Below are 26,687 nucleotides of genomic sequence, written 5' to 3'. Positions count from 1 at the left end.
AAGGTCTATTCAGCAGTAGAACACACTGCCTTGGAAAGTGATTAAGTCTCCTTCTTTGGAGGTTTTTAAACAGAGGCTGGATGGCCATTTGTCAAGAGTGTTTTGATGGTATATTCCTGCATGTCATGGGCTTGAACTGGATGGCCCTTTGTGGTTTCTTACAGCTGTATGGTTTATTATTCTACTTGTTTTACATGGTAATATGCCACTCAGAATATTTTTAAAGAAAAAATGAGATTAAGCCTCTAAAAATGCTGACAAATAGTCATAGTTCATTCTGAGTTCATTCTGAGAGATACAATGTAGTGGTGCGAAATGAAACTGGGCAGGGAAATCAAGAATTCTGGGGTTTGGGTGAGGAATGGTCAGTTTAGGGTTGATAACTCCAAGAGCAATTTTTTTTCCTGGTACTGTGTACGTTGAAAACAAAGTGCTAAGTAGAAACATTTAGATTTACTTTCAAGGGAGACCGTACTACCATCAAAGATCAACTGCTCTTTCTCTATACATTCATTATCAAAAAGACAGAAATGTAGTTAAATCTGTGCACACGCACAAAACTACAGTTTCAGATGCTTGTATTTCTAAGAAGGAAGCACTTGTTATATACCCCTAGCCTATGCATATCCACTTTCTTCATCTATCATAGGCCTGACACAGACAGGCCAAAATAAAGCTGCTTCGAGTCACTTTGGAGGTATGCTGTTTAAATGATACATGCGTCCTAAGAGTCCAGAAGCCGCAGCAAAGCCATGCTCCAGTCTTAAGGACTGGAGTTCAGCTTTGGTGCAGCTTACAGACTTTTAGGATGCATGCATCATTGAAACACCATACCTCCAAAGTGACCTGAAGCAGCTTTATTTTGGCCTATCTGTATAGGGCCATACTTCGTCTAACAGTGCAAGTGTGAAAAGAAAGTGGTGAAGGTGAGTAGTAGGGAAAAGGCTCATCAAAGGACCATATTGCCCAACCTATTCCTGAGGTGTCTTATTGAAAGTTATGCAGCATTTGAGCTGTCACAGTGCTTCTCCTCAGGTCTTTGGAACAAATTGCCAAGTAGAACACCAGGTCTTCAATTGCAAAAAAGGTTCCTGCAAGAAAGCATCCCCTAAAAGAAGCCATGGGGATGAAGAAGGGCAGTTCAGGAGATAGGGTTCACCATTTCCCCCCTCCCAAATGTATGCACTTTAGAAAAGAGGTAGGTGTCTGGAGTACAGGAAAACCAACAGTCATAAATGTGATTCCCATCCCAGGAGGCTGCTGGGAAAGTGAGAGCCTAACTATTCTGCAAGGTAGCAGCAGCTCTTGAGATTTGATCTCACTCTTTGGCCCTGTTTCTGCATCCATGTTTTCTCTTTCAGCTGTAAAGTGTTTATTTTCCTCATGCAGCTGCCCTTATTTGTCAAATACACACTTTTATTAAAACATGGGCTATAGATAGGCATTTAAGTTACAAAGAAGACCAGGGTTTTAAACGAATGTATCTTACAACTTCCACTGAAGACTGAGCAGAAGGAGAAGGGCTAAAGCTTCCCCTCTTCTTGAAACTTTTCCCTGGTCATGCTGCCATGATATTGCTCCTTATACTTTAGTACTTTTGGAGGGAGATGCAAGGGCAGTTGTTTGTGGGTAACATAACAACAGGGGAGGGGAGAGAACTTAACAATTGCCATAGATTCTACAGGAATGAATGTTAAGGAAGAAAGTACAAAAGTAGGGTTACAGTTTAAGAATCCAAAAATAATGACCATAGATGATTTACATAATCTTAAAGTGGGTGATAGAGACATAGAAATGGTTAAGGACTTTCTATACCTTGTTTTAGTCATTAATCAAACTGGATACTGTAGTCAAGAAATCAGAAGATTTAGAACACTTGCTGTAAAGGCACTAGATAACTTTCTCCCATATAAAGATATACAGTTAAATACTAATCAGAATCATTCATGCCATAGCTTTTCCAGTTGTTATGTATGACTGTGAGAGCTGGAAAGTGAAGAAAGCTGACAGGAAGAAATTCAGTTCATTTGAAATATGAATACTGTATTTTCTGGCATATAAGACTACTTTTTAACCCAGGAAAATCTCAAAAGTCAGGGGTCGTCTTATATGCTGGTTTTAGTCTTATAGGGTGGGTGCTGAAACTTCTGAACCAGTTTGGAGAATCTGCGGGCTTTGTATACAATCCAGTCCAAGCAGGCTTTGTATACAACATGTTTTCCTGCTGAGTACCTGCATGTCATAAGCATTTGAATTAAAATTACCATATTAAAATCAAATCTGATGTTTTGTTAAGTTTTTATTTGGTGTGTGTTGGAAGAGAGGTAGTCTTATATGGGGAGTATATTCCAAACTCTATATTTTAACTGGAAAAATTGGGAGTCATCTTAGACGCCCAGTTGTCTTGCATGCCGGAAAATATGGTAATAGTCGGTTCTGGAACTCTGGCCTGGGACAGACCACCCAAAAAGGGCAGCCTGCCAGCAGCCTTCGTTCCTCCGGAGGGAAGCCGCAGCCACCCAACTGTGTGGCTTCCCTGCGAAGGAAAAAAACCCGAGAAAAGCGGGTTCTTTTTAAGCCGCAGGGGCGGCATAACAAGTGCACCACTGGCGCACTCATTACGTAAGCGCCACCTGGCAACGTGTGTACACCACACAGCCTTACGTAACAATGGGGCCCGTGTACACAGGGCACTGCCTTTGTTACGCCGCCCGTATGTTGTAGGGTTAGGGGCCATGCAGTTGCCTTGCAGTCCCTAACCCGAGAATCGGCGCTGGTACACCGCTTTATGGTGGCATGTACCATGCCCCTATTTGGGATTACCTTTTCTTGTTTGCTACAGTAATTCTGCTTTCCCTAAATTGTGTGAACATACAAACATATTGTTCTGTCAGCAGAATTCATGACTATGATGTGCTCTTCCAGAGCCAACTATTTGCACTGAGTTTTAAGCTTAATATTTTAAGCTTCAGAACTTCTCAAATTATCTCCTTCTGACCTTTTTTGGTGACTTTTCTTCCCTTGCGCTTCTTTTACACATGGCTGTATTTATGCTATTAAGCATCAACTAGTTGTAGATGCTGCTATTTGTAGACAATGTGTGGGGTGGTGGTGATAATCTTTCCTCTGATCATGCTAATAACAAATTAAGCATGGGAGAAGGATTTCCTCTTGTGTGATAATCTCCCGAATCTTGGTCATTGTGAACTGGTATTCTGCCAAGTCAATTATACAGCTCTAATTCTGAAGGGGGGGGGGGGTTATTCCTATGTACATATGTGTAGGAGAAAGGAACAGCAACCTGCCACCTGGTAAGGAATAAGGAGAAGAATGAACAGAAGGAAAGGCTGAATGAGGACAAAGGTGGAGGGGGAGAAAGAATAACAAGAAAGAAAGAGGAAAAGAAAGAAGTTGGTAAAGAAAGAGTATAGGAAAAAAGAGGGGGGGTGGGAGGGGAGGGGAAGCTTGCTTGGGTGGGTAAAGTCAAAGAGCACAACAGTGGGTAAGGAGATACATAGAATCATAGAATTGGAAGAGACTGCAAGGGCCATCCAGTCCAACCCCCTGCCATGCAGGAACTCTCAGTCAAAGCATCCCCGACAGATGGCCAGCCAGCGTCTGCTTAAAGACCTCCAAGGAGGGTGACTCCACTACACTCCGAGGGAGTTTGTTCCACTGTCGAACAGCCCTTACTGTCAGGAAGTTCTTCCTAATGTTGAGGTGGAATCTCTTTTCCTGTAGCTTGCATCCATTGCTCCAGGTCCTAGTCTCTGGAGCAGCAGAAAACAAGTCAGCTCTCTCCTCAGTATAACATCCCTTCAAGTATTTAAACAGGGCCATCATATCACCTCTTAACCTTCTCTTCTTCAGGCTAAACATCCCCAGCTCCTTAGGTCGTTCCTCATAGGACATGGTTTCCAGATCTTTCACCATTTTGGTCGCCCTCCTTTGGACACGTTCCAGTTTTTCAACATCTTTTTTAAATTGTGGTGCCCAGAACTGGACACAATATTCCAGGTGGGGACTGACCAAAGCAGAATATAATGGTACTGTTACTTCCCTTGATCTAGACACTATATTTTTATTGATACAATCTAAAATTGCATTGGACGTTTTAGCTGCCGCATCACACTGTTCACTCATGTTCAACTTGTGGTCTACTTGGACTCCTAGATCCCTTTCCCATGTAGTGTCATTCAGCCAGGTGTCACCCATCCTATATCTGTGCATTTTATTTTTCCACCCTAAGTGCGGTGCCTTACATTTCTCCCTGTTGAAGTTCATTTTGTTAGCTGTGGCCCAACTTTCTAGTTTATTCAGGTCATTTTGAATTTTGATCCTGTCCTCTGGGGTGTTAGCTACTCTTCTTAATTTGGTGTCATATGCAAATTTGATAAGTATGCTCCCATTCTGTCATCCAAGTTGTTGATAAAGATGCTGAATAACACTGGGCCCAGGACAGAGCCCTGTGGGACCCCACTGGTCACTTCTCTCCAGGATGAAAAGGAGCCATTGTTGAGCACCCTTTGGCTTTGGCCGGTCAACCAATTACAAATCCATGTAACAGTTACATTGTCTAGCCCACATTTCGCTAGCTTGTTTGCAACAAAGTCATGGGGAACCCTGTCAAAAGCCTTACTGAAATCAAGATATACTATATCCACAGCATTCCCTTCATCTACCAAGGTAGTAATTTTATCAAAAAAAGAGATTAGATTTGTCTGGCATGACTTCTTTCTCTGAAACCCGTGTTGACTTTTTGTGATTATGGCATTGCTTTCTAGATGTCCACAAGCTCTCTGTTTAATGATCTGCTCTAGAATCTTTCCTGGTACTGATGTCAGACTAACTGGATGATAATTGTTGGGATCCCTTTTTCCCCCTTTTTGAAGATGGGGACAAAAAAGATAAAGAGCACCAGATTGAGTAGGGTGTGGGGTCAGAAAGTTGCTTGGATTGATCACTAATGTGAGAGTGTAGGGGAGGAAAAGAATGGTGGAGACTGGGATTAAGCAGTTTCTAACTCCTGCAAAGCGTTCTCAAGTTTTCAACACAGCTAGATAACACGTGACATTAAGAATCTAATCCTTTGCATAGTTATCCTGGAGTAAACTGTATTTAATTTGGTGACACCGAAGATACCGCAGAAGTTGACACTTGTAGCAAACAAAAGTAAATATCACTGGAAAATTATTTTCACAAATATTATTGCATAATTAGGTTTGCAACTGATACCCAGTTAATGAGATTTTAAAAATTACTCTGTCCCAAAGTATGTAAGAAATTGATTAATAGCCTTGCTAGTAACTGCAGTAAGAGCTGAGAAAGCAATGTGTCAAAAGCATATTGGTTTTGTTAATATGATTATTAAATTATAGAAGTTTTATTGAAGTATTTTTAAAAAATTCACAATTGTAAGTTATTTCTGTGTGTATACAGCTTACAATATTGCTTTATTATAGTTGCACCTGAAATTTCCAGGATTCTAAGAGTTTTCTTTGTTGTTGTTGTTGTTATTATTATTATTAAGATTTATAGAGTGCTGTAAAACTTACGCAGCGCTTTACATAGTAGGAATCAAAATACAATAAAATTGATTCCCATTCCCCCCTCCCCTACTGTTATTACATTAGTTTGAAAGGTGCTACAAAACCCCTTGATGTAGAAATCCAGACTAGCACAGCAATGTCTTTGAATGCTACATTTTCAATTATTTTGAAATAAGCAGTCAATGCTTAACCCAAATATTACTCCTATGAGAAGCAACCAGAAACAAAGGTGCTGTAAAGATTTGCTGGGTTCTTCCTACACCTACTTTTTTAGCAGTAGATTCTTAGGTAAAATTCTAAACTGCTTCAAAAACTTTGGCAAATTTGAAACACAGCTTGCAATATAAGGATGCATTGCCGCTTATGTGCACAAAACAACAAAAACCACTACTGTGTACACTAGTGTTAGTCACATAGTTAGTCACTGTGTTCATCACACGGTTCTCTGCATTGTAGACACATAAGCAGAAATATATACATATAAAACCTCTTTGTTGTTGGCAATATTAATGCAATGAAATGTATTAACTCCAGGATCAATGAATAAGTTAAAACTGTCACCATTCGTTTTTGGGCAATTAAGAAAAACTGGGAGAAATGATTCATCAATTGGGAAACACGAACAAAAATGGTTTGGTTTGACTTGTTCAACCTACTTCTTCATATCTGCATGTTCACTATTTTTTGGGGCAACATGGTTTTGTTAGTAATATTCTTGCCCCTGTGGCAGAAGGTCATCAGCTGAATATCCACACAAAAGTCTAGCACAAGGTTCAACACAGGTATTGCAACTACAGTAGCTTAATAGAGAAAGAGGGGAATATCTCGTCCTCTCTGAAGTGAGGCTTTAAATTGAGCTTCCTTCTGGCAAAGTCATAAAGAGTGATGTTAAACTGAAGACGGTAAGCCTTGGGGTGTTTTGTTTTGTTTTTCTAGAGTGACAAATCAAAACAAGTTGCAATTAGGTCCCAGATAGATATGTTGCTGATTGATGCAAATCAGTTAATATTTTCTTTGTCTCATATTTCTCTCAACCATCATCAAGTGAACTAATGCAGTGGCTAAAGACTAGTGCTTTGAAATATTTGAATACTTATTTTAATATCTAAAACATTATGTTCTAATTAAACAAAACATGCTGGCACCCTGCAGGTACTGTGGTTTCAAATTATGGACTGTTATTTTTCAGTCCATTTTTTCCAATGTTGGGAGTGTTTTTAAAAATGGACATCAATTAGGCTGCAGAAACTTTGAGGTTCCTCAAAGTTTGGCTTATTTATGTGTCACCTATAAACAGGCACATTATTCTAACTGGAACTTTTCACTTTTTAACATTGGGAGTACGCTGAGTGAAAAGGGTGCAGAAATAAAAGATCATTTGCGATAGTGTCTTTCCCTTCCCTTCCCCTCCCCCTGAACAGTTGGGGGAGCAGCATGAATACAGCTTTGCAGTGGAGGGAAGGCAAACAGAAAAAACACACCAGACATCCAATTGGCAGAAAAAAAGGCCACAACTTTATTAAATACAACAGCAAACAGGTAGGTAAGTGTAGAGGGTTGGCTTGAAAGTATAAGGTCTGGATCTGTCATCCACCAACCCATGTTGGTCGATGAACCGAATTGCCTGGTCATGACCAGGCCTCGGGATGACAGTGGGGGAACCAGCTTAAGGTGCCCTATCTCCTCCTGAACTGGTTACGTATATTTGCGCATCTTTGCCCCTTGTCACTGAGGGACGCTGACTCGATGCCGCCCCCACATTGGCGACATCGCTATATCATCAGCACCCCTGTGTCCCAGGGGACTCCCGATCCCATGCTCCGCAGCACAGGAAACCACGCCCAACAGATCCCAGACCTATGCTGCCGCCACGAAGGCGAGGCCTACCATAGGTCCGCCTGGTCACACAAGTAATCCCTCCCTGGTTTGGACTAATTTTCTGTTTCCATCCTACACTGTTCAGGAGGATTCCTTAACCTTCCAGAGGAACTTTTCAAGTAGTGTTATGTGGGAGAAAAGGCTGGAAGAGATAGTTACACAAGCTTTTATTGACATTAGTTCATTCTTGGTAAATTTGCAACTCTGGGTCTATACTGTGTAGGATGTGAGACGTCTTTCTTTTGCTCTTACAAGGGGGCTTTCTACATTGCCATTTGGGACGTCCTCCGGACGTCCCATTTTAAAAAAGGGGCGTCTCTTTTAGACGCCCCATGGCCTAGTACGGACTCCGTCCGTACAAGATGGCGGCGCCCCTTCTACATGGGCGCCGCCATCTTTACGTATCGGACGCACAGCGTCCAGACGCGTCGCGCCGCTGCTGACGTAGCGAGCGCGCCCCTGGCGCCTCGCTACGTCGCAAACGCGACGCAAAAAGAAGCTCCATTTTGGAGCTTCTTTTTTCGGTCCGCGCGGGAGTCGGGCCGTCTGAAGGCTCCGGCTCCCCCGCGGACCTTCTGGCGGCGGCGGCAGACCGCCGCAAAGCGGCGGTCTGTACCCCGCCATTATACCTTACTTCATTATCTGCGCTGATTCAGCAGCGGCATAACCTCCACCTGTCCAGACTTGGCAGGGACAGCCCTGATTAATGTATGTAAAAGTCAGCTGCTTTTAAAATGCTTCAGTTTTTTCTCCTCCTCCCATTTTTCCCTCAGCTTACTTCAGTGCTGTTTTGTGAAGAAAGTGACTTCTACATTTTTCCAGGTTCTGTCTCTGCAAGTCTGAATGGTATCAGCTTCTCTTGCTAGCACCATTCTTGAGCAACTCTAGGGAAGAAGGATGGTGATGGTTCAAGCTCCATTCCAGCTGCATAACTAACATATATACCAACAGAGCCAAATACTTTTAATCTGTTTGGGGAGGGGGGGGGGGAATTAAGTGGAAGCTTCTGCCACTGTGGTAATTTCTTTCTCACCCCAAAACTCCCATTCCACACACTTTTCAAGAAAAAACAAGTCCTGTTAGAAGACTCAAGTTGCATCCACACTGCCATGGCTTTAACTGCCATGGCTCAATGCTATGGAATTGTAGGGATTATAGTTTATTGTGGTAACAGAGTTCTGTGACACAGAAAGCTAAATATCTCACAAAACCTTTACCTCTGTAAGTATTTTTAATCTTATGATACACCATGTCTTTTGTCTCTCAGCATAAAACAAGGCAACAGCCAGTGACAAGGGTAGAAATATTGGATTTTTTTATATCTTATATTAGGACTTGGAATCAAAGAGCTCTCATAACACAAATGACAGGTAATTAAACAGCAGTATGCATTAGGCAGTGTGCATTAAAGTTACAAGAAGGCTAAAACTATGCAATCAAATAATTCATGGATGAGTTTCAATAAATTTGTAAAACTAAGGCCTCCACCCTTCATTTCTTTTTGCTTTTCACTCCCACATTGATAGAAGCTGCTACAGAACAGATGTTGCATTTTAGACCAATCCTATATGTAGCAATACTATCCACCCTGAACTACACTTCTGAGCCTAGTTCATTTCCTTCTTTCCTCATTTTCCACTCCTTTCTTCAGCCATTTGTCTTGTTTGCCTTTTGCCTCAAGATTCCTCTCCATCTATTTTCCTACGCTTCCTTCAGGTACATATTTCTTTATTTGCTCTGAACTTTGAAACCACACTGGTCTTCTCTTGGTTCCATTGTTGTTGAAGCCCCTTCCTAGATCAACCCTACTCCACAAATCTTTCTCCCACCCAACAACAACTTTCTTTCCCTTGTTTCCGTTTTCTGATGAGCTGAAATGCTAAATTCTAAATGGACACAAATCTGATATTAGAAATGTCAGTAACAAAAACAGGTTGCAGAGGGTTTCAGCTTTTCAGAACATACTAATTCTGACCTACAAGTAGCTCTTCTAGAACAAAAATATTTGAAAAGAAAATTGGAAAGAGAAATAGTTGAATTGTAATATATATTCACAAATTCCAGTTCACTAGCAGAGTATGAACAGAGACAATGGTTTCCTGGCACAACACCTATATTAATACATGGGTGCTCATCACATTTACACATGTAGCAATTCTCCTCCTTCAAGGGAACTTATGTTTTTGGTAAACATCATCTATTGCTTTCATCCTTATGGCATTAATTCTGTATTTCATCAATGCAAGTGAAGAAGTGAACTGATATCTACAAAAGCTCACAATAATCATTAAGTTTCAAAGGTGCTGCTAGATTCTTTCCCCAGCCCCCTTCTTTTTATATTGAAAGAGAGTAACACAGCTGTTCCCTGGAAAGTTATTAACAGGACCCATTCACAAAATTGTTGCTGATAACACAGGCCCTATACAGACAGGCCAAAATAAAGCTGCTTCGGGTCACTTTGGAGGTATGCTGTTTAAATGATGCATGAGTACTAAGAGTCCGGGATGTGGTTTGTCCTATAACTCACACAGCACCAACAAATAAACTGTTCTAGGTTTTGCATTTATGTTTTAAACTTGTGATTTCAAAATTCTAGCCATATTCTCTCAGTGACAGTTCATATTCAAACTCATCTGGTTCCCTACACACAACACACAACACTATTCACTATATGTACAGCAAGAAGCCCCTAGGGAGCAATTAATCTGTATCCTAAGTATTTTTCATTCCCGCTTGAATTAATCTGTCTCAAAGAACCTCCACTTTCATTTTCCCAAAGACTCATAGCTAAACCTAGATACCTCCTTCAATCCTCCCAGTTCCCTTAATCCCATCATCTGTTTAAGTACTCCCCAGAATTTGCTAACTCATAAAATTTTAAGGTACAGGTTGAGTCTCCCTTATACAGAATTCCAAACCCAAAATATTCCAGAATTCAGAATTATCTATATGGGTAGCTGAGATGTGATATCTTTGCTTTCTGATGTTTCAATGTACACAATCTTTGTTTCATGCACAAAATTATTTAAAATATTATGTATAAAATTACCTTCAAGCAATGTGTGTAAGGTATATATGAAATATAAATGAATTTCATGTTTAGGCTTGGGTCCCATCTTCAAGATCTCATTATGTACATGTATAGGGTTGCCATAAGTCAGGACCTCCAAACTGGGACAAATGTAGGACAAATTTTACCTCAAATGTAGGATATTTTTTGGATCTCTATTTAGTAATATTTCTTTCTCTTTAAGATTTTTATTTAGTTGATCCATTTTCTCTTTCTTTTCCCTTTTTATAATTACATTTTGTTGTATCAAACTTCCCCTTATTACAGCCTTCGCCGCATCCCAAACGATATCCATTTTTGTTCCCCTATCTAAATTTTCCTTAAAATAATTTACTATTGTTTTCTTTATCGTATTTCTTACCTGTTCATTTCTTAGAATATTTATATTTAATCTCCAATTAAATGTTGTTTTTCTTTTTATAATATTTTTCAAAGTTAGTATTTGCGGGTTGTGATCTGATATTAATCTTGGCATGACCTCCATCTCTTTCAAAAATTTTGCAAGTGTTTGCGTTGTTAATATTAGGTCAATTCTGGCCATCGAATTATGTCTAGCTGAGAAATGTGTATACTCCCTCGCATTGTTATACAAATATCTCCATGTATCTAACAATCCTACGTTTTCCATTAATTTAAAAAACGATTTTGGCAGTTTTCCTTGTTTTTCTTTCGTTACCTTATTTGTTTTTCTATCCCATTCCGGGCAGATGTAGGATATTTTTTAAATGGAGGACACACGAAAAAAATTGATAATTTTTAAAAAAATGTTAATATAAATGCATGTCTCTTAGGCATGATCAAAATGGAGGACATTTTGGCATTATTCCTAGACAGATGGCAGAAATGTACTTCCCTTTCTGGCCAACCCTCCCTCCCCCCATTCCAAACAGCACATTTGGGTATTGAACATGGCCGCTTGCATATTTCAGAGGCTTATTGCATAACCAAACTCTTTGGGTTTCACACTGAACATGGATTCATGTGGCTATGCATATTGAACATGTCAAGGTGGTTTAACAAGAAGGGGATTTGCCCTTGGATTCAACTGTACTTCTCAGAAGTGTGTACTTGGTCAAGAGACTTTTTCTTCACTGCGCATGAGTTTGTAAAAATCAGAGCAACTTACATTGGCCATGCCTCAGAAGCTGGCTGATATCATCATCATCACCACCACCACCATCATTGTTAAAACAAAGAAGACCTGTACAAATGGAATACAAATCCTCCTACTACTCTTCTTCTTCTTCTTCTTCTTCTTCTTCTTCCTCCTCCTCCTCCTCCTCCTCCTCCTCCTCCTCCTCGCCGGCCCCTGGCCGGCCCACATGGGGAGCAAATAGAGGAGGAGCTCCTCCTCTTGAGGCTAGCTGGCCAATGGGGGCAGACTGGAGCTCTAACAGCCCCACCCCCTTCAAGCAGCCATTGGCCAGCCAGCCCCAGGAGGAGAAACTCCTCCTACTTAGCCCTGCAAGAACGTGCAGGGCTAGGAAGGTGCCAGTGGGTGGCAAATGCCACATCGGTGGTGGCTGCAGCGGCGGTGATGCGTGGCGTGCAGTGCATGCGGCATGGCGCAGCGCAACACCTGCTGGAGTGGCCACTCGCTATGGCCAGTGCAGCCGCCGGCATAGGTGCCAGCCGCAGCAGCGGACCTGGGGCAAACCCGGGTCCAGGAACGAACTGGGATGGAGCGCCCCCGCCCGGTTCCAAAGCAGGATTGTCCCGCCTGGGGGCGGGACATGGCAACCCTATACATGTAAATACTCCCAGATGCAAAAAAATACAAAATCCAAAATATTTCTCATCCCAAGCATTTCAGATAAGAGAGACTCAGTCTGTACAGTTAAGTGACATCACCCCTATCCACTTACAGTAGCCATCAAGAAAGTGCATGCATCTCCCTATAAAATGGTGGTGTGAAGGATCATAAATCCAAATTATGTGGCATTATGTTTCCATTGACAGTACCTAAAGTGTTTGTGTAGAAAGGAACTACATGGAAGCTCTTAGAAAACATTTCTAAAGTCCAATAAAGAAACAGCTGCACCTCTAATACTGTACCATCAGGAAACCCAAGGGCATGTTGCCTATGAAGGTATAGCAGAAAAATACACAGCAGCTGTAGCTCTGAAAGCATGAGCCATCTAAGGACCCAAGGGCATGCTGCTGCTAAGGGTGTATCAGAAAGACATGCATAGGACTGCATGTAAAGTTTCTGCTGGTTTCCTTGGAAGAAAAAACAGTTGGACACTTTGCAAAAGGGCATCATAACTTTAATGGCCCACATGAGGTTTCTATCCTCTTCACAAATCCAACTGGTGAAATTCTGCTATGCTAAGAAGGCTTAGTGAGGAATGAATAATTAGTGCTAAGTTAAATGTTTGCTTTTCAGAAATGAAGACAAATGAGAAATCAGAAAAGGCTTGCAAAAATTATGAATGCATGTCTTTTAGCAGGCATATTAAATGGAAATCACTGAAGATTTGTGCTTATGCTATGGAAAACATTGGTGGGAGGGGAGAGAATATTGCATATTATTGAAATACTTCATGTTCAGAGCTAAAGAAAGAATGTGAATATTTGCAAATATTTATGCACCACTTATATGAAAATGTTTCAAAGCTGTGTGGTGGGAGGGGAGAGACTATTGCATATTATTGAAATACTTCATGTTCAGAGCTAAAGAAAGAATGTGAATATTTATTTGCAAATATTTATGCACCACTTATATGAAAATGTTTCAAAGCTGTGTGCATCAAAAACCATAAAATATACATAACACAGAGAGACACAATGCACAAATAATCCTAAATTTTTTGTAAGGTTCAAGAAAAAGATATCACATTAGTCTCAACAGAGAAGGCCTCCTCAGAAAAGTATGCTTTTAACAAGCCCTGAAAACTAAGGCCTCTTACAGACTGCCAAAATAAAGCTGCTTCAGGTCTCTTTGGAGGTATGCTATTTAAATGATGCATGGATCCTAAGAGTCCAGAGGTCACAGCAAAGCCACACTCCATTCCTAAGCACTGCAGTGCAGCTTTGGTTCAGCTTCCGGATTCTTAGGATGCATGCATCATTTAAACAGCATACCTCCAAAGAGTCCCGAAGCAGCTTTATTTTGGCAGTCTGTAACAGGCCTAAGGGAGCATTCACACTTACTTTTTTATATCGAGGAGTTATGGACCTCCACAGTGATGCAATACTGGATTGATGTTCTTGTAACAGGGGGCACTACATTTTACGTCCTCAAAAATCTCCAAGGCAATTTAAACCATCTTCTTATTCACACTAGCACCTACTGAAAATGAAATGGTGCTGCCGCCATTTCCTGAACCGCTGCCATGCAGCCTGGATGGATTCATACTCACTACGAAAATCCGGAGTGCTCTGGCACACAAAAAAGGATGTGGTAAGGAACCCAGTGTAAAATTCACCAGGTTCAGTGGGTTTTCTGCAGTCCTCCCACAAATAGTGCCAGGTGCATTCAGAGCCAGTCTGAATATCACGAAAATAACCCGATTTCACACCAGGTTATTTCCATAGTGTGAATGAGGCCTAAGAATAGTTGGAGCATTAATGAAAGAGAATTCCACACAACTCCAACAGCAATTAATTCCATTAATAGTGGAGTGTCACTATTGTGTCTCTTGAACAATTGCAGCATGAACATCAGGAGCATGTGGCACTACCAGAAGGCTAGCACACACAATACTGTATAGAATTTTAATAATTTCAGTTATTAGAATGTAAATATAGATTTTTTTACATGCATGATAAAGCTATACAAATCTATATCACAATTAACAGAAATTAAATGTTCTAACACAATTTTTTAAAAAAAATGTTCAGCAGATATGGATGAAGACATGCTTTAAAGCATACAGTTAATACTCTTGCATTTTTTACAGGTGAGTAACACTAAGGCTGATAAATAAGCAACTTACATAAGACTATGTTAAAAGAGAAGGAATCATGCACTATTATCTACAGCAAAGCAACCAGAGAATTACTAATATATCCTAATACACCATATCTCTACGCTTGGTATAAAGGATGCCAGTTTTTGGTGTAATGTAGTGTTTGAGCATTGGACTATGACTTTGTGAACCAGGGTTCAAATCCCTGTTCAAGCATAAAAACCGACTGGATGACCTTGGCCAAGTAACATGCTCTCAGCCTCTGAACAAATCTTGCCAAGAAAGCCCCATGATAGCTTTGCCTTAGGGTTACCCTAAGTTGGAACCAACTTGAAGGCAAACAACAACAAAATGTAATTGTATCTATCTATCTTGATAATGTTGCCAACCTATTTCAGATCATCTGAAGTTTTCACATTATTTTCAAAGGCAATCCCAAATATACAGTATTGTAACAATCCAATCAGGAGATTACTATGAAAATCCAACCAGTTATCAATAGTATGGATAATGGTAGTTATCTAGGTAACTTCACAGATAATGTATCAGTAAAATGGAAGAACTAGACAAGTTCCTAGAGTGTAAAGATACATCATAACATGCCAAAGTCAGAATCATCCATGCCATAATTAGGATCTGCTGGGAAAGTTTATCCTAGAGGGTGATCAAAGCAATTTCTACTCTCAGAACAGGCCTTGAGTCCAGCTGAAATGGATCTAGAAAATCAGTTTTATCTGAGAGGTTTTCTGGATATGGTCCCTTGTTTTAACCTTGTTTTTTCCTTGCTGAGGTCTTGATTTGGATCCCTACTACTACCACCTGTTATTTGAAATGGAATTAGTGGGAGCTTTCTTTAAAGCAAAAAGCTGATAAGGAGGCCTGATTCAATTGGGAGCAGGCACAGAGTATGCCATGCCTATCATGTATGTAATGATCTTGCCTGCTCAGCTTATATTCTACAGGAGGGAAAATAAGCTTTCATAAAATCACCATATTTGAAACTGGCCAATAAGGAAATTATTGTTTAAACAGACTGTGCTGTGCCCTCATTTATATAATAATTAATATTTAGGGTCACATTTTCCACAATATGCCCATTTTTGGCAAGAAATGCTCTGCCTAAAAGGCCATGGAATCAGATTTATATTCTATCTTCCATTGCAGCTCCAAGTTTGTCTCAGTTCGGGGGGGGGGGGGGGGGCATTTTTCTGCTTTACTTGAAAATGAATTACAACCATAAAAATCACAATAGTGCTTGCAATGTTAAAATCAAACTGTCAACTGTGAGCATTTTTATATGTATGTCAAGAAGTTTGTATATAAAGTGGGGCATTCGTTTTTCCTTTCACTTTTACCACATTGCATCAAAATCTTATTTTTAACACTAGGGAAGTTTTAAAAAGCAATTTTTACTTATACAGTGCTTAGAGGGTGGGAAACAAAAACCCAACATGAACACCAATTTCCCTTCATATAGCTCCGAATCACAATCATTATGTTGAAACATGAACAAAAGGCAATTTGGGCCAAATGAATGACACAAAATTGCTATAGATGATAACATGGAATGCAGTAGCAATAATAACTATTTAAATGGACTGAAATGTTGTTTATATAAACTCTTATTATTTAAAATTAAAAGGAAATAAAAAAAACCCTACATTCACAAATCAAGTGGGAGAAGCTTTTCAGAAAAATACTGATCATTAAAATTTTATCATGAAAATAGGCCCAAAGCCGTTGCAGAAGTGCTACACAGGAGGATCCTTCAAGTATTCAAAAGGGTCTAATATTCAATATGATTTGTACTTTATAATTAAATAAATGCCAAATAAATCATTGAAAGAAATGTCAACCCCATCATTGGCAGCTGCTTTCCCTGCTAAAGAGGGAGGGAAGTGTAGGAGCAGGGCAGTGAGCAAACCCCACAGCGGTCTCCAAAGTCACTAGTGGGAAAACAACAAAGGCCTTTCCATGCAACTAACACAGATGTGCCCATAGCCAAACTGTCAGAAACAGTTAAGATGACAGCTACTCACAGTTCATTATTTCCTTCTCACAGGTCACTGGGTGACAAGCTGGGTCACCATGCTTTGTTGGCTGCTACAGTTCTCCCCCAACAACCTCTATTCAATTTAAATAAAGGTAAGTTGTTCAATTTAATATAATAATGCAAACAACAGCATCCTTGCACTGGCGGGGGGGGGGGGGGGAGGAATGAAACACAGAATTTACATTACTTTTCTACCATACAGAATTAGATTTGTATTGTTTTGTCTGTGAGGAGAAGAAGAGGGGAAATGCATTTGAACCATCTAGCTTCAACAGAGGGCTGGGAAATTTTGTCTGGATTCAACTAAAGCATGTAATGAAAGCTAATTTGTCCCTGTTTCAAAGCTTTAACCTTTAGAACATTTATATGGCAGATAAATTATGAGGAAAAGCTGGATCTTCAGAGAATAGATTCCCCTCCTATTTTACCACAAAGTGTAATGGGGGTTAATTACATTGACAAAACCCCCAGTTTAGACTAAAACACAAAATCCCATGTGTCCCAACTTCAGAAACAAAACAAAAATTCCTGTATAGAAACATAAACATGTTTTCACTGAAAAAAGATTAAGTAATTTTAGTTACACTTAAATACATTCAATATTTCACCCCTGATTCATAGGAATTCCTTTCTGTAATCAAAAAAGAGAGGCACCATATTTTATCTACATCAAGACAACAATAAAAGGGGGCAGGTTGGTCAATTATTGCAGAGGACTGAATATCACTTTTGATACCTTCTAAAATTTTCTCAGGTAATAAAAGCTGGTAACTCCCTGACATGGGACAATGGACTTCAAAAGAGGTAGAAAGCTTTAATTTTAAGCAGGGGAGTTATTCTCTACCCCAAAAGTCATAAGATATATGGCTTCTCCTCTTAGAAAGGCCTGCAGATGCTCTCATGATGACTTAAAGATATACATTCCCATTCAGAGAGAGAGAGAGAGAGATTCAACAGGAGCTATATTTGTGAATTCATTGCATCCCACTGCAACCTGACAATGATGGCTCGTGTTAGATGAGTGAACATTTGCTCCACTTTAGAAGCCCACTGCCACATAAAAATCAACAGTCATTGCTAATAGATCTCTTTCAACTCATATTTAGTAAGACAAGTGTTCGGTATGTCCTACTCATTGGACTTTGGAAAGATCTGGCTCATGGGTATCTAACCATACCCAAAGGTTGCCATCTAAAGTTTTCCTCCAGATCACCTGGCCAAATAGGATGTGGTTGGAGTTACAAGAGAGAGGGGGTGGTTTTAGTGGTGGTAGCCCTTTATAGATAATGATATAAACCCAAGGCAAGCCACTCTGTGGAGGTAGCTTGCCTTGAGTTTATATCATTATCCTTTTGGTACTAGATGCACTTTTTATTCTTACAGACATTTCAAAACAATTTTATTGCCCTAGACTTTATTATTCTTTTATTTTGCCAGTAGTTTTTCTTGGCTTTTATGTGTTCCAATGTTTTTAATCTTTGATGTTGATTTAATCTTGGATTTTGTTATGTTCTCTCTCTGTTATTTCATAGTATTTATATATATACGATGGAATGTATACAGCTCACTTGTTGATGTAAAATCACAACCAATCTATACACTGATCAGTCTATCCGTTGATACATTATAACAACCAGCCAACCAACAAGAATCTTTTAATAGTGTGTTATCTTCTGCCATGTGCCAGAAGTGGCCATTTGGGCATAAAGTGTAAGACTGAGCTAAATCCTACCTAGATCCTACCTAGATCTGATCCTCTAAAATGAACAGACTACGTAGTAAAAAAAACACCTTGTTCCATTGGTTACAAAGGATCTGCTCTAGCCAGGACTTGTATTGAGTTTAGCCCTTTATAGATACAGTGCCAAATACTAAAATACAAAAAAATTAATTAATAAAATAATTATGACATGAATAAATATGACTTTTTAATTCCTCTTTGACTTCTTGTGCCCACAAGTAGATCTCAAAAGCTAATTTAAATTCCCTTTTGTACCTTATTTTCTGTCTTATAAAAATATACTATTTAAGCATCTGCCAGTGGCTCTTTAGGGTTTCAGAGAGGAGTCTTTCCTGTCCCTAACTGGAGACTCTGGGAATTGAACAAGGGCCCAGGCAAAGCATGTACTCTAACACAGATCTGCAATTATTTCCCAAAATAGTATCAGATATTCTTTGGTTGTCTTCCAACTGACTACTAACCAGGCATGATTCTAGTTAGCTCCCAAAATCAGATAATGGTTCAAGGTGTTAAGGAGACAATGTTTTGCTTACACACTGTCTTCCTCTTGTATGGCTGGAAGAAATTCATAATCTTCTGCTTCCATTTTAGATTAACCAATGTTTAGTATGTTTGAGTCCTAAGGCATGATTAGGCTTAACTATGGTTTGTTCTAACAAGTCAGATTCATAAGCTGGAAAGTTCCAGATAGAGTTACAGGGAAGTAAAAACTTTCAAACTCTCCTTGAAGCTATGCTGGAAAAGAATGGTTTGTGAAAGTTTAAGAGCCACTGCAACTCAAGCATACACTAATGATTGTCAGGCTTCTCTTTCTTTTGTTTTTACTTTTTACCTGGGTGGGAGAACTGCCCTGATCCCAACCCTACAAACTCAAATAGACATTTGCAGTATCGTCAAATTTTCGTTTCTCCAGGGTAGATCAGCCTGGAATATAGAAAACCAGTTTATCCCTAGAGGGAAATTTTATGAAATTATTATTTATAGAAGCAACCTTTCAGAGATGACCTAAGTCTTTATCAGAGAAAGCAAATTTATATTCATATTCAAGAATACTTTTTTCCTCAAAATGTGTAGCCAGGGACGAACAAGCCATATCCAAAGTGTCTTCCTAAAATGGTGAGACTTTTTACAAAAGAAATAACCCAAATGTGTTCCTGCAGCTCAGATATGAGTTATGACAAGTCCCTGTTGGCTCCTACCCAAAAAAGGAAAATTCTTCCCCTTGGTGTCCTTTAGCTATAGGATTCTATTTGTTAACTAAGAGGAGCCACTTCCCAGAATCAAGATAAAGTACTGTCCTCCCTGTGAAGAATGTAAAATAATGAACAATGCAATGTCCCCTTTTAAGATTGGGGGATGGCAACAAAAGCTTTTGTATATATTGCACCACTATTCTGCTTTCCAATTAGAAACACCAAATCAGCCCCCTTACTTCAAGAATGATATAAACATACCAGAATGTGCCATCTCATTAGAGGAATGAAAGATCATAATTAAAAATAGGGTACATATGAAATATACCATCATACTGTTCGTGTATATAAGCTATGAACTGCAAGGGATCAAGAAAGATCAAGAACACAGTATTATGTAAAATATTCCTTGAATGTTAGGATAGTGGGATGAAATTACAGTAGGTATGTCTATTTACAGGCTTGGACATATTCATATTACTGTACGATTCATAAATAAGCTTGAACATTTCAAGGTTTGCATCCATTCACAAGGAAAGAAGGTAAAATATAAAATAATAATAGGTCACATGTACAAAGCAGCTTTTATTCATACAAATGTGAATAATAAAACTCCAGTGAATATACCCAGCATGTTATTGTCAAAATGCCAGCTTTCATTTAATTGGATACCAATGGGGTCTTCAGCTAGCCCTCCATAGTTTCAAAGTGAAAGGTTGTACAGTTTAAAAAAAGAAAGAAAGAAATTGCTTTGGGGAGTTCCAAATACATTTGGAAGCTTTTCTACCATGTTATAGGTCAAAACTGTTTCCAATTTATAAATGTTGTACTCCTATAAGCATATTCAGCAAAACAAACCCTGTAATTGTGTACAACACCTGAAACTGACAACAATGTATTGTACTGACAAGTGTCTCATAAACATAAATGATAATCTAATGTCATACATTATAATACTCATATTACTGTACGATTCATAAATAATAGCTTAATAATAAATATCCCAATGATTCTCAGTGCTAAATGTATACATCAATCTTTTTAACTGCATAAATGTCACCCCTTTTCATTAGTTTTGATCAAAACTCCATGTCTCCTTGCAAGCCAGAGGGCTTCTGAGATATTTCAATAATATCCAGGAAATCAATCTTACACGAAACTGAAGGAAAACATCTAATGTCATTGAACAATAAATATCAGTTCTGTCAGTAGCTTACCTTTGAGCTGAGGCCTTAGGATGTTTCTCTTTTAGTTTCCTCACCAGTGCCACTGTCAGCTGCCTATTCCCCTCTAAGGGACCTTCGGGCATTAAGTGGGCGTCCAAAGGTCCTGAAAGTTGTTTCTCATTGCAATTGCAGACATTATTTTTTAGATCCTAGGAAATTAAGAACAAGCAAGTGATTAATATAGTGTTATTATGATAATACTTATTTTAATAATGCTATTTCATGAGATACTGAATTTTAACAAGTGGCATTCTCCCATGGGAAAAGGGGCTATTTTTTAAAAAGGAGACTTATAATTGGCTCTTTCCTATTTGTTTTGCTCTTGCATATCTAGCTATTACTTTAGGTTTAACTGTTTATTTAAACAAATATAGTCAAACTGTGAACGGAAATAACATTTCCTTTCAAAATGTTTTCCACTCTTTAAAAAAAATGACTCTGACCTGCCTCTGGCTTAATACACTGACCTCTTCTGCTATGTTGCTATCTGCTTCTTGATGAAGTGCAGACTGGCCCCCATGGTGTGTGTGGTATTCCGTCTGGGTCACCTCCTCTCTTACATTTAGCTCCTCTAGGTAGGTCAGGACAAACTCAGGGTAAGCCTGTAGGAAAGGACAAAGGCAGAGTAGCAATACCAGACTGTAATCAGTAGAAGTACAACCATCTACAGTTCAGGAATCATGGGATAAAAGACTGTTGATACTGGGCAAGGTCATAACAAGTTATATCACTTACACATAACTTTGCACTTCATAAATCTTTCCTCATTTAGATTAATTTTAAGAACCTTTAGCTCACTACAGTAAATATATATGAAAATATGCAGCCCATAACAGGTAATGTAACCATTAAAAATAAGTGAAACACTGTTATGAATTTGTTAAAGATATTGTGGTTTTATCCGATGCTACAAAAGGGAGCATTACATACATGGCCCACATCCATTATCCTCCTACTCCCAAATCCTCTGTTTTGTTCAATACTGTATATAATTACTGTATTCGTTGCTTAATTTAGCCTTCTGCCTCTTAACTGGCTAACTCTGGTTTTCATGTCTCTTACCCCATATCTCTTTCTATCCATCACTTATCTATCTTTTTCTTTCATCTTGACACACATTGACATTTTCCAATTCCCATTTTTAAATCCACCCTTAAATATAAGATTATGTTTCATTGTATCTGCATCATGTAATGATCTAAGGCTATAAACCTCAGTTTACAGTCAGTATTTTCCAAACAGAAAAGAGTGCATTATAGTGGTTTATGTGTTGGGCTAGGACTCTGGGAAACCAGGGTTCAAATCTCTACCCAGCCATGGAAATCCATTGGGTGAACTTGGGCAAGTCCCATTCTCTCCTTCTCAGAGAAAGGCAATAACAAACTCCCTCTAAACAAATTCTGCTAAGAAAAGCATATGGTCAGTTTGCCTTAGAGTTGCCATAAGCTGGTAAAGGCTTGAAAAGGCAGTGTTGTATTTTAATATATAATAGTTGAATTCTGTTTTAATGCTCACTTTTGTAATAATAATAATAATAATCATAATACTGTTTATTTACAGCCCGCTTTTCCAAAGGAGATCAAAGCGGGTTACAACAAGGGTATAAAACATAATACAATTTGAACAAACAGTATATACACATCATAAAAACACTCTAGAGTTAAAAACACCATAAGATTACAGAGAATAAAAACCAAAGCAAAACTAGCTAGAAGACAACTTATATGATAGGGAGAGAGCAGATATCACAACACATGAGGGAAAGCCTGTTGGAAGAGATAGGTCTTGAGCTTCTTCCTAAACAGGTCAAGGGAGGCGACAGAGCGGAGCTTGCCGGGAAGGGAGTTCCAGAGCTGCGGGGCCGAGTTAGAAAACGCCCTCTGTGCAGTCAAGGTGTACTTTGACTTAGGAACCCTCAACAATTGCTTCCCGGCCGATCTGAGAGTGCAGGGCGGATTATATGGGGAGAGGCAGTCCTCCAAGTAGCTTGGGCCCAAGCCATTTAGGGCTTTATAGGTAATAACCAACACCTTGTATTGTGCCCGGAAGTGAATAGGCAGCCAATGAAGATCTTGCAAAATAGGTGTTATGTGGCTAGTCCTGGGACATCCAGTGACTAACCTTGCTGCCATGTTCTGTACTAAGTGAAGCTTCCGGGTTTGGTACAAGGGTTGCCCCATGTAGAGCGCATTGCAGAAATCCAACCGAGAAGTTACCAGAGCATGCACCACCATTTCAAGGTCCCCCCGGCCAAGGTAGGGTCACAGCTGGCGTATCAGCCAAAGCTGATAACAGGTGCTCCTGACTGTCACATCCACCTGAGATGTGAGGTGGAGCAATGAGTCCAGAAGCACCCCCAGACTGCGAACTGAGTCCTTCAGGGGGAGCATGACCCCATTCAGGACAGGTGGAGGAATCTCCTTTCCCGGGCCAGGAGAACCTATCACGAGTACTTCCATTTTCTCTGGATTCAAGCTGAGTCTGTTTTGCCTCATCCAGCCCATTACCAACTCCAGACAGGCATTTAGAGGAAAGATGCCATCCCTAGTCACTGCATCAGTCGGAGACACAGAGCCACATATTTGGGTGTCATCAGCATACTGATAACACCGCGCCCCGTGTCTCCGGATGATCTCTCCCAGCGGTTTCATGTAAATGTTGAATAGCATGGGGGACAGAATGGCTCCTTGTTGGACACCAGATGTAAGCGCCCTCTTATCGGAGCACACGTCCCCCAGCTGCACCATCTGGAATCTGCCCGAGAGGTAGGAACAGAACCACTGGAGCGCAGTGCCCCCGATACCTAACTCCCTCAGGCGTTCCAGAAGGATACCGTGGTCAATGGTATCGAAAGGCGCTGAGATGTCCAAAAGCACTAACAGGGACACGCTACCCCTGTCCATGCTTAGACAGACATCATCGACCAGGGTGACCAGGGCAGTCTCAACTCCATAGCCTGCCCGGAAGCCAGTTTGAAATGGGTTTTTAATTATATTCTTTTCAATTGTAAGCCACTTTTGAGTTCCAGTTTTGAGGGGAAAGTGGGAGGAGGAGGAGGAGGGTGATGATGATGATGATGATGATGATGATGATGATGATGATGATGATGATACCATTTTCCAAAGGGGCTTTTGTTGTTCCTTAAGCATTTATATAACATGCAATCCCATGTCCAAGACTGTCCAGTTAAGGGACTATGGGATATGTTGGAAGGCTGTGGAAGGCTATTGTGTATTGGTATAACTATGAGGATATACTAACACATTTGCCTGCCACTGGCATTAGGTTGAAAATAAGAAGAAATGCTGGTCAGTCATCAGCAGGACAGAGCGGGCATAGTCTTACATGACATCCAACATGCCTTTAAACCCTGCTCTGCTTTACAGTGACCACACACAATTCAGTGGAGGAAAGTCAGAAGACCATCTCCCTCCCCCTATATGCTTCATAAAGTTTGGCTAAAGTGAGCAGCTAGTCACCTCACACCACCACCACTACCCCCAGTTGGTGTGTAACCACCTCAGTGGGAATGTAGCACTGGACTATATTACTTTGGAATCAGGTCATTCACACTTAAAACACATGAAGGGGAATTATAGTGAAGAGAACTATAGAAAGGGGGCACTTTTGTGTGTTTTCAAAAATATCAACAGTCGTCAGAAAACAGATAAAACATGAACACACAAACAGTTGATTTCTAGAATTCTGATAGTCATCTAATTCATGTCCTCAGATACAAATACCCAAGCACAACACCTAATTCATTCCTACAGCTGACATACATACAAAATATTGATAAGAAAAAGAGGGAGAACCCCATGCTACAAAATATAACAGCTACAAGTGTCCCTAATGTGTAAAGTACATATACTTTAACAGTCTGAATGTTCTGAAAATGAGGAATGAATATGTCAAAGTTGTCCTTAAAAATACCTATAAATCACACATACCTTTGAATGGATACAGCCATCATTTTGAAATGTCCAGTACTGATATATATTGTTTTTGTCTCTGTAAGAAAAAAATTGGTGAAGTGATAGTATATTCTATTTATTTATCACCAGATTCACAGCACAATCCTATGTATGGTATATGTAAAAATAATCCCAGTGTGCTCAGTTGGGTTTACTATGAGATAAGTGTGCGCAAAACTAAAGATTTAGTTATCCTAGTTCAATTCATCAGTCAGTAATTCACCTGCATTTGGTAAGTTTATTCTTCAAATTAATCTCACACACTAATAAAAAGACCGTAATTGGAATGGATTTTCTAAACAGAGACAACTCTAAGAGGAAGCTGATTTGCTTATCTTTTCATCAAAATAAATGCTACTTGTATATGTACTTAAGCCTGGCCTCTTAAATCCACCTTAAAGGGAAAATTCAAATTTCTACTCTACCTGACAGGCAGATATCATCAGACACCTGAAACTGTAGCCAGCCTCTGTTTCTACCTCCAAAGAAGATGCAGGAGTGCCCTTAGTTAAATTCCCCCCAAATTCCAGATATTACTGTGTGGAGTGGTAAGACGCCTATCACTCAGTGATAAGGGTTTGAATACATACAGGTGGTTCAACCCTGGCCAGAATACTCTGGGCTGCTCCCAAAGTATTCTGCCCCCAAAACTGCCCTGAATTCCCGCCATTATCTAGTCACTCTGGAGCATTGCCAGCCATTTGTCTACACACACGTCCCACTGTGCCCCCTTCTTCCAGTGCTACTGGTGCAATTTGCTCCCCTCAAGGTAAAAAACAAGGTACCCAGCATTGATCACATGGCTGGGCATCTTGCTGTGACCTGAGAGGGAGCGACTTGTGCCAAGTGGCACAGCAGGGTGCATGTGTACACAGCTGCTTGGCATTGCTTTAGAGTGCTCCAAATTTCAACAGGTAAATTATTTTAAACTGGATTAAGGGAAGGATGACCCAGATCCAATACAAAACTGGTTTCATGTGATGAAGATAATCTGCAGTCAAAATGGGGCTTTGGCTCAGCATTGTGAAGTCAGCTTATGGTGAGGGCAAGGGGAAACCTGTTTAAATTATGTGTCTAGATAACAGTTAGGTTACAAGCATATATGCTCGTACGTAAAGAAGATCTATTGAAAACAATGGCACCTAAAATAGAAAATGGCTAACTTAAACCCCATTATTGTTGATGGGTCTATTATAATACAGACTCAGTTGCATTAATTAAGCTTGACACCATGGACCATGGATCCAGCATCAATCTTTCACACTATTTAATCCTCAAACCTCCAGAAAAGCGATTCCAAAGCTTGAGCTTTTTTCCAGTGTATGCTACAGCAGGATTAACTTTGTTCCTAATCCTAGCTTGTTTTAATTGTTTTTAACAGCTTATTTTTATTAAATTGCATTTTATTCTTTTAACCTGAGGTTTGAATTGTTTTAACACTGTGAATTATTTTATTTTATTTTAATGTTCACTTTTTGTATGTTTTAATGGAACTGCTATTTTAAATTGTGAACCAATTTGAGTCCCAATTTTGCAGAGAAAGTGGGATACAAATACATATGGGGGGAGGCTTTAGAAAGGGAAATCTGCTCTACAGTATACAGTATACAGTAGGATATGCAACTAGATGTTACACATGCAATTATTGCTAAAAATGAAAGTGTTATAAGGTAGAAATTATTCCTTTAATACAATTTGAAACCGGCACACTAAACCAGAATTCATTATTAACTGTCTTTATTAGACTGTAGCTCACTGTAAGAAAAATGCTAGTTCTTGCCTTAGAAATTTGGCTCAGATGACCTATTATTCCTAGTAGTGTTTATATGAAAGACTTTCAGGTGATCATCTCAACTCCTGTCTGTTCTCTGTCCATACACAAACTATCTAAGAATATGTTGCTTACATAACCATATTTTCATAACCAAATGGCAGTTTGTGCAACTAAGGTTGACATGAAAGGACATACTCCAAATTGGTCTGTGGTATCTTTTTAAAAGATATCTTGATCACATGGCATTAATGCATTCAAGTACGTGATGGATAGACAGCCTTCTATATGATGACCCTCAAAAGGGGAGAATATCCATCA

General features: G+C 39.6%; 1 protein-coding gene across 1 annotated transcript in view; it reads right to left on the bottom strand.

Moving 5' to 3' along the window:
• Nucleotides 1-26,687, bottom strand: part of DCDC1 (doublecortin domain containing 1) — a 370,698-nt gene that overhangs the window by 120,767 nt on the left and 223,244 nt on the right. Inside the window, exons 18-20 of the mRNA XM_089521309.1 lie at nucleotides 24,572-24,632; nucleotides 21,089-21,223; nucleotides 20,613-20,770 (exon numbers count right to left, since the gene is read on the bottom strand). Of these exons, the coding sequence (XP_089377435.1) occupies nucleotides 20,613-20,770; nucleotides 21,089-21,223; nucleotides 24,572-24,632 (354 nt within the window). The remainder of the gene's footprint in view (nucleotides 1-20,612; nucleotides 20,771-21,088; nucleotides 21,224-24,571; nucleotides 24,633-26,687) is intronic.

Source organism: Sceloporus occidentalis, unplaced genomic scaffold (genome assembly GCF_023333645.1).
Source record: "Sceloporus occidentalis isolate IW3139 unplaced genomic scaffold, rSceOcc1.0.p SCAF_4, whole genome shotgun sequence".
NCBI classification, from domain to species: domain Eukaryota; kingdom Metazoa; phylum Chordata; class Lepidosauria; order Squamata; family Phrynosomatidae; genus Sceloporus; species Sceloporus occidentalis.
The sequence above is the reverse complement of the archived record's forward strand: the minus strand, read 5'-3'. Positions and strand labels throughout refer to the sequence as shown.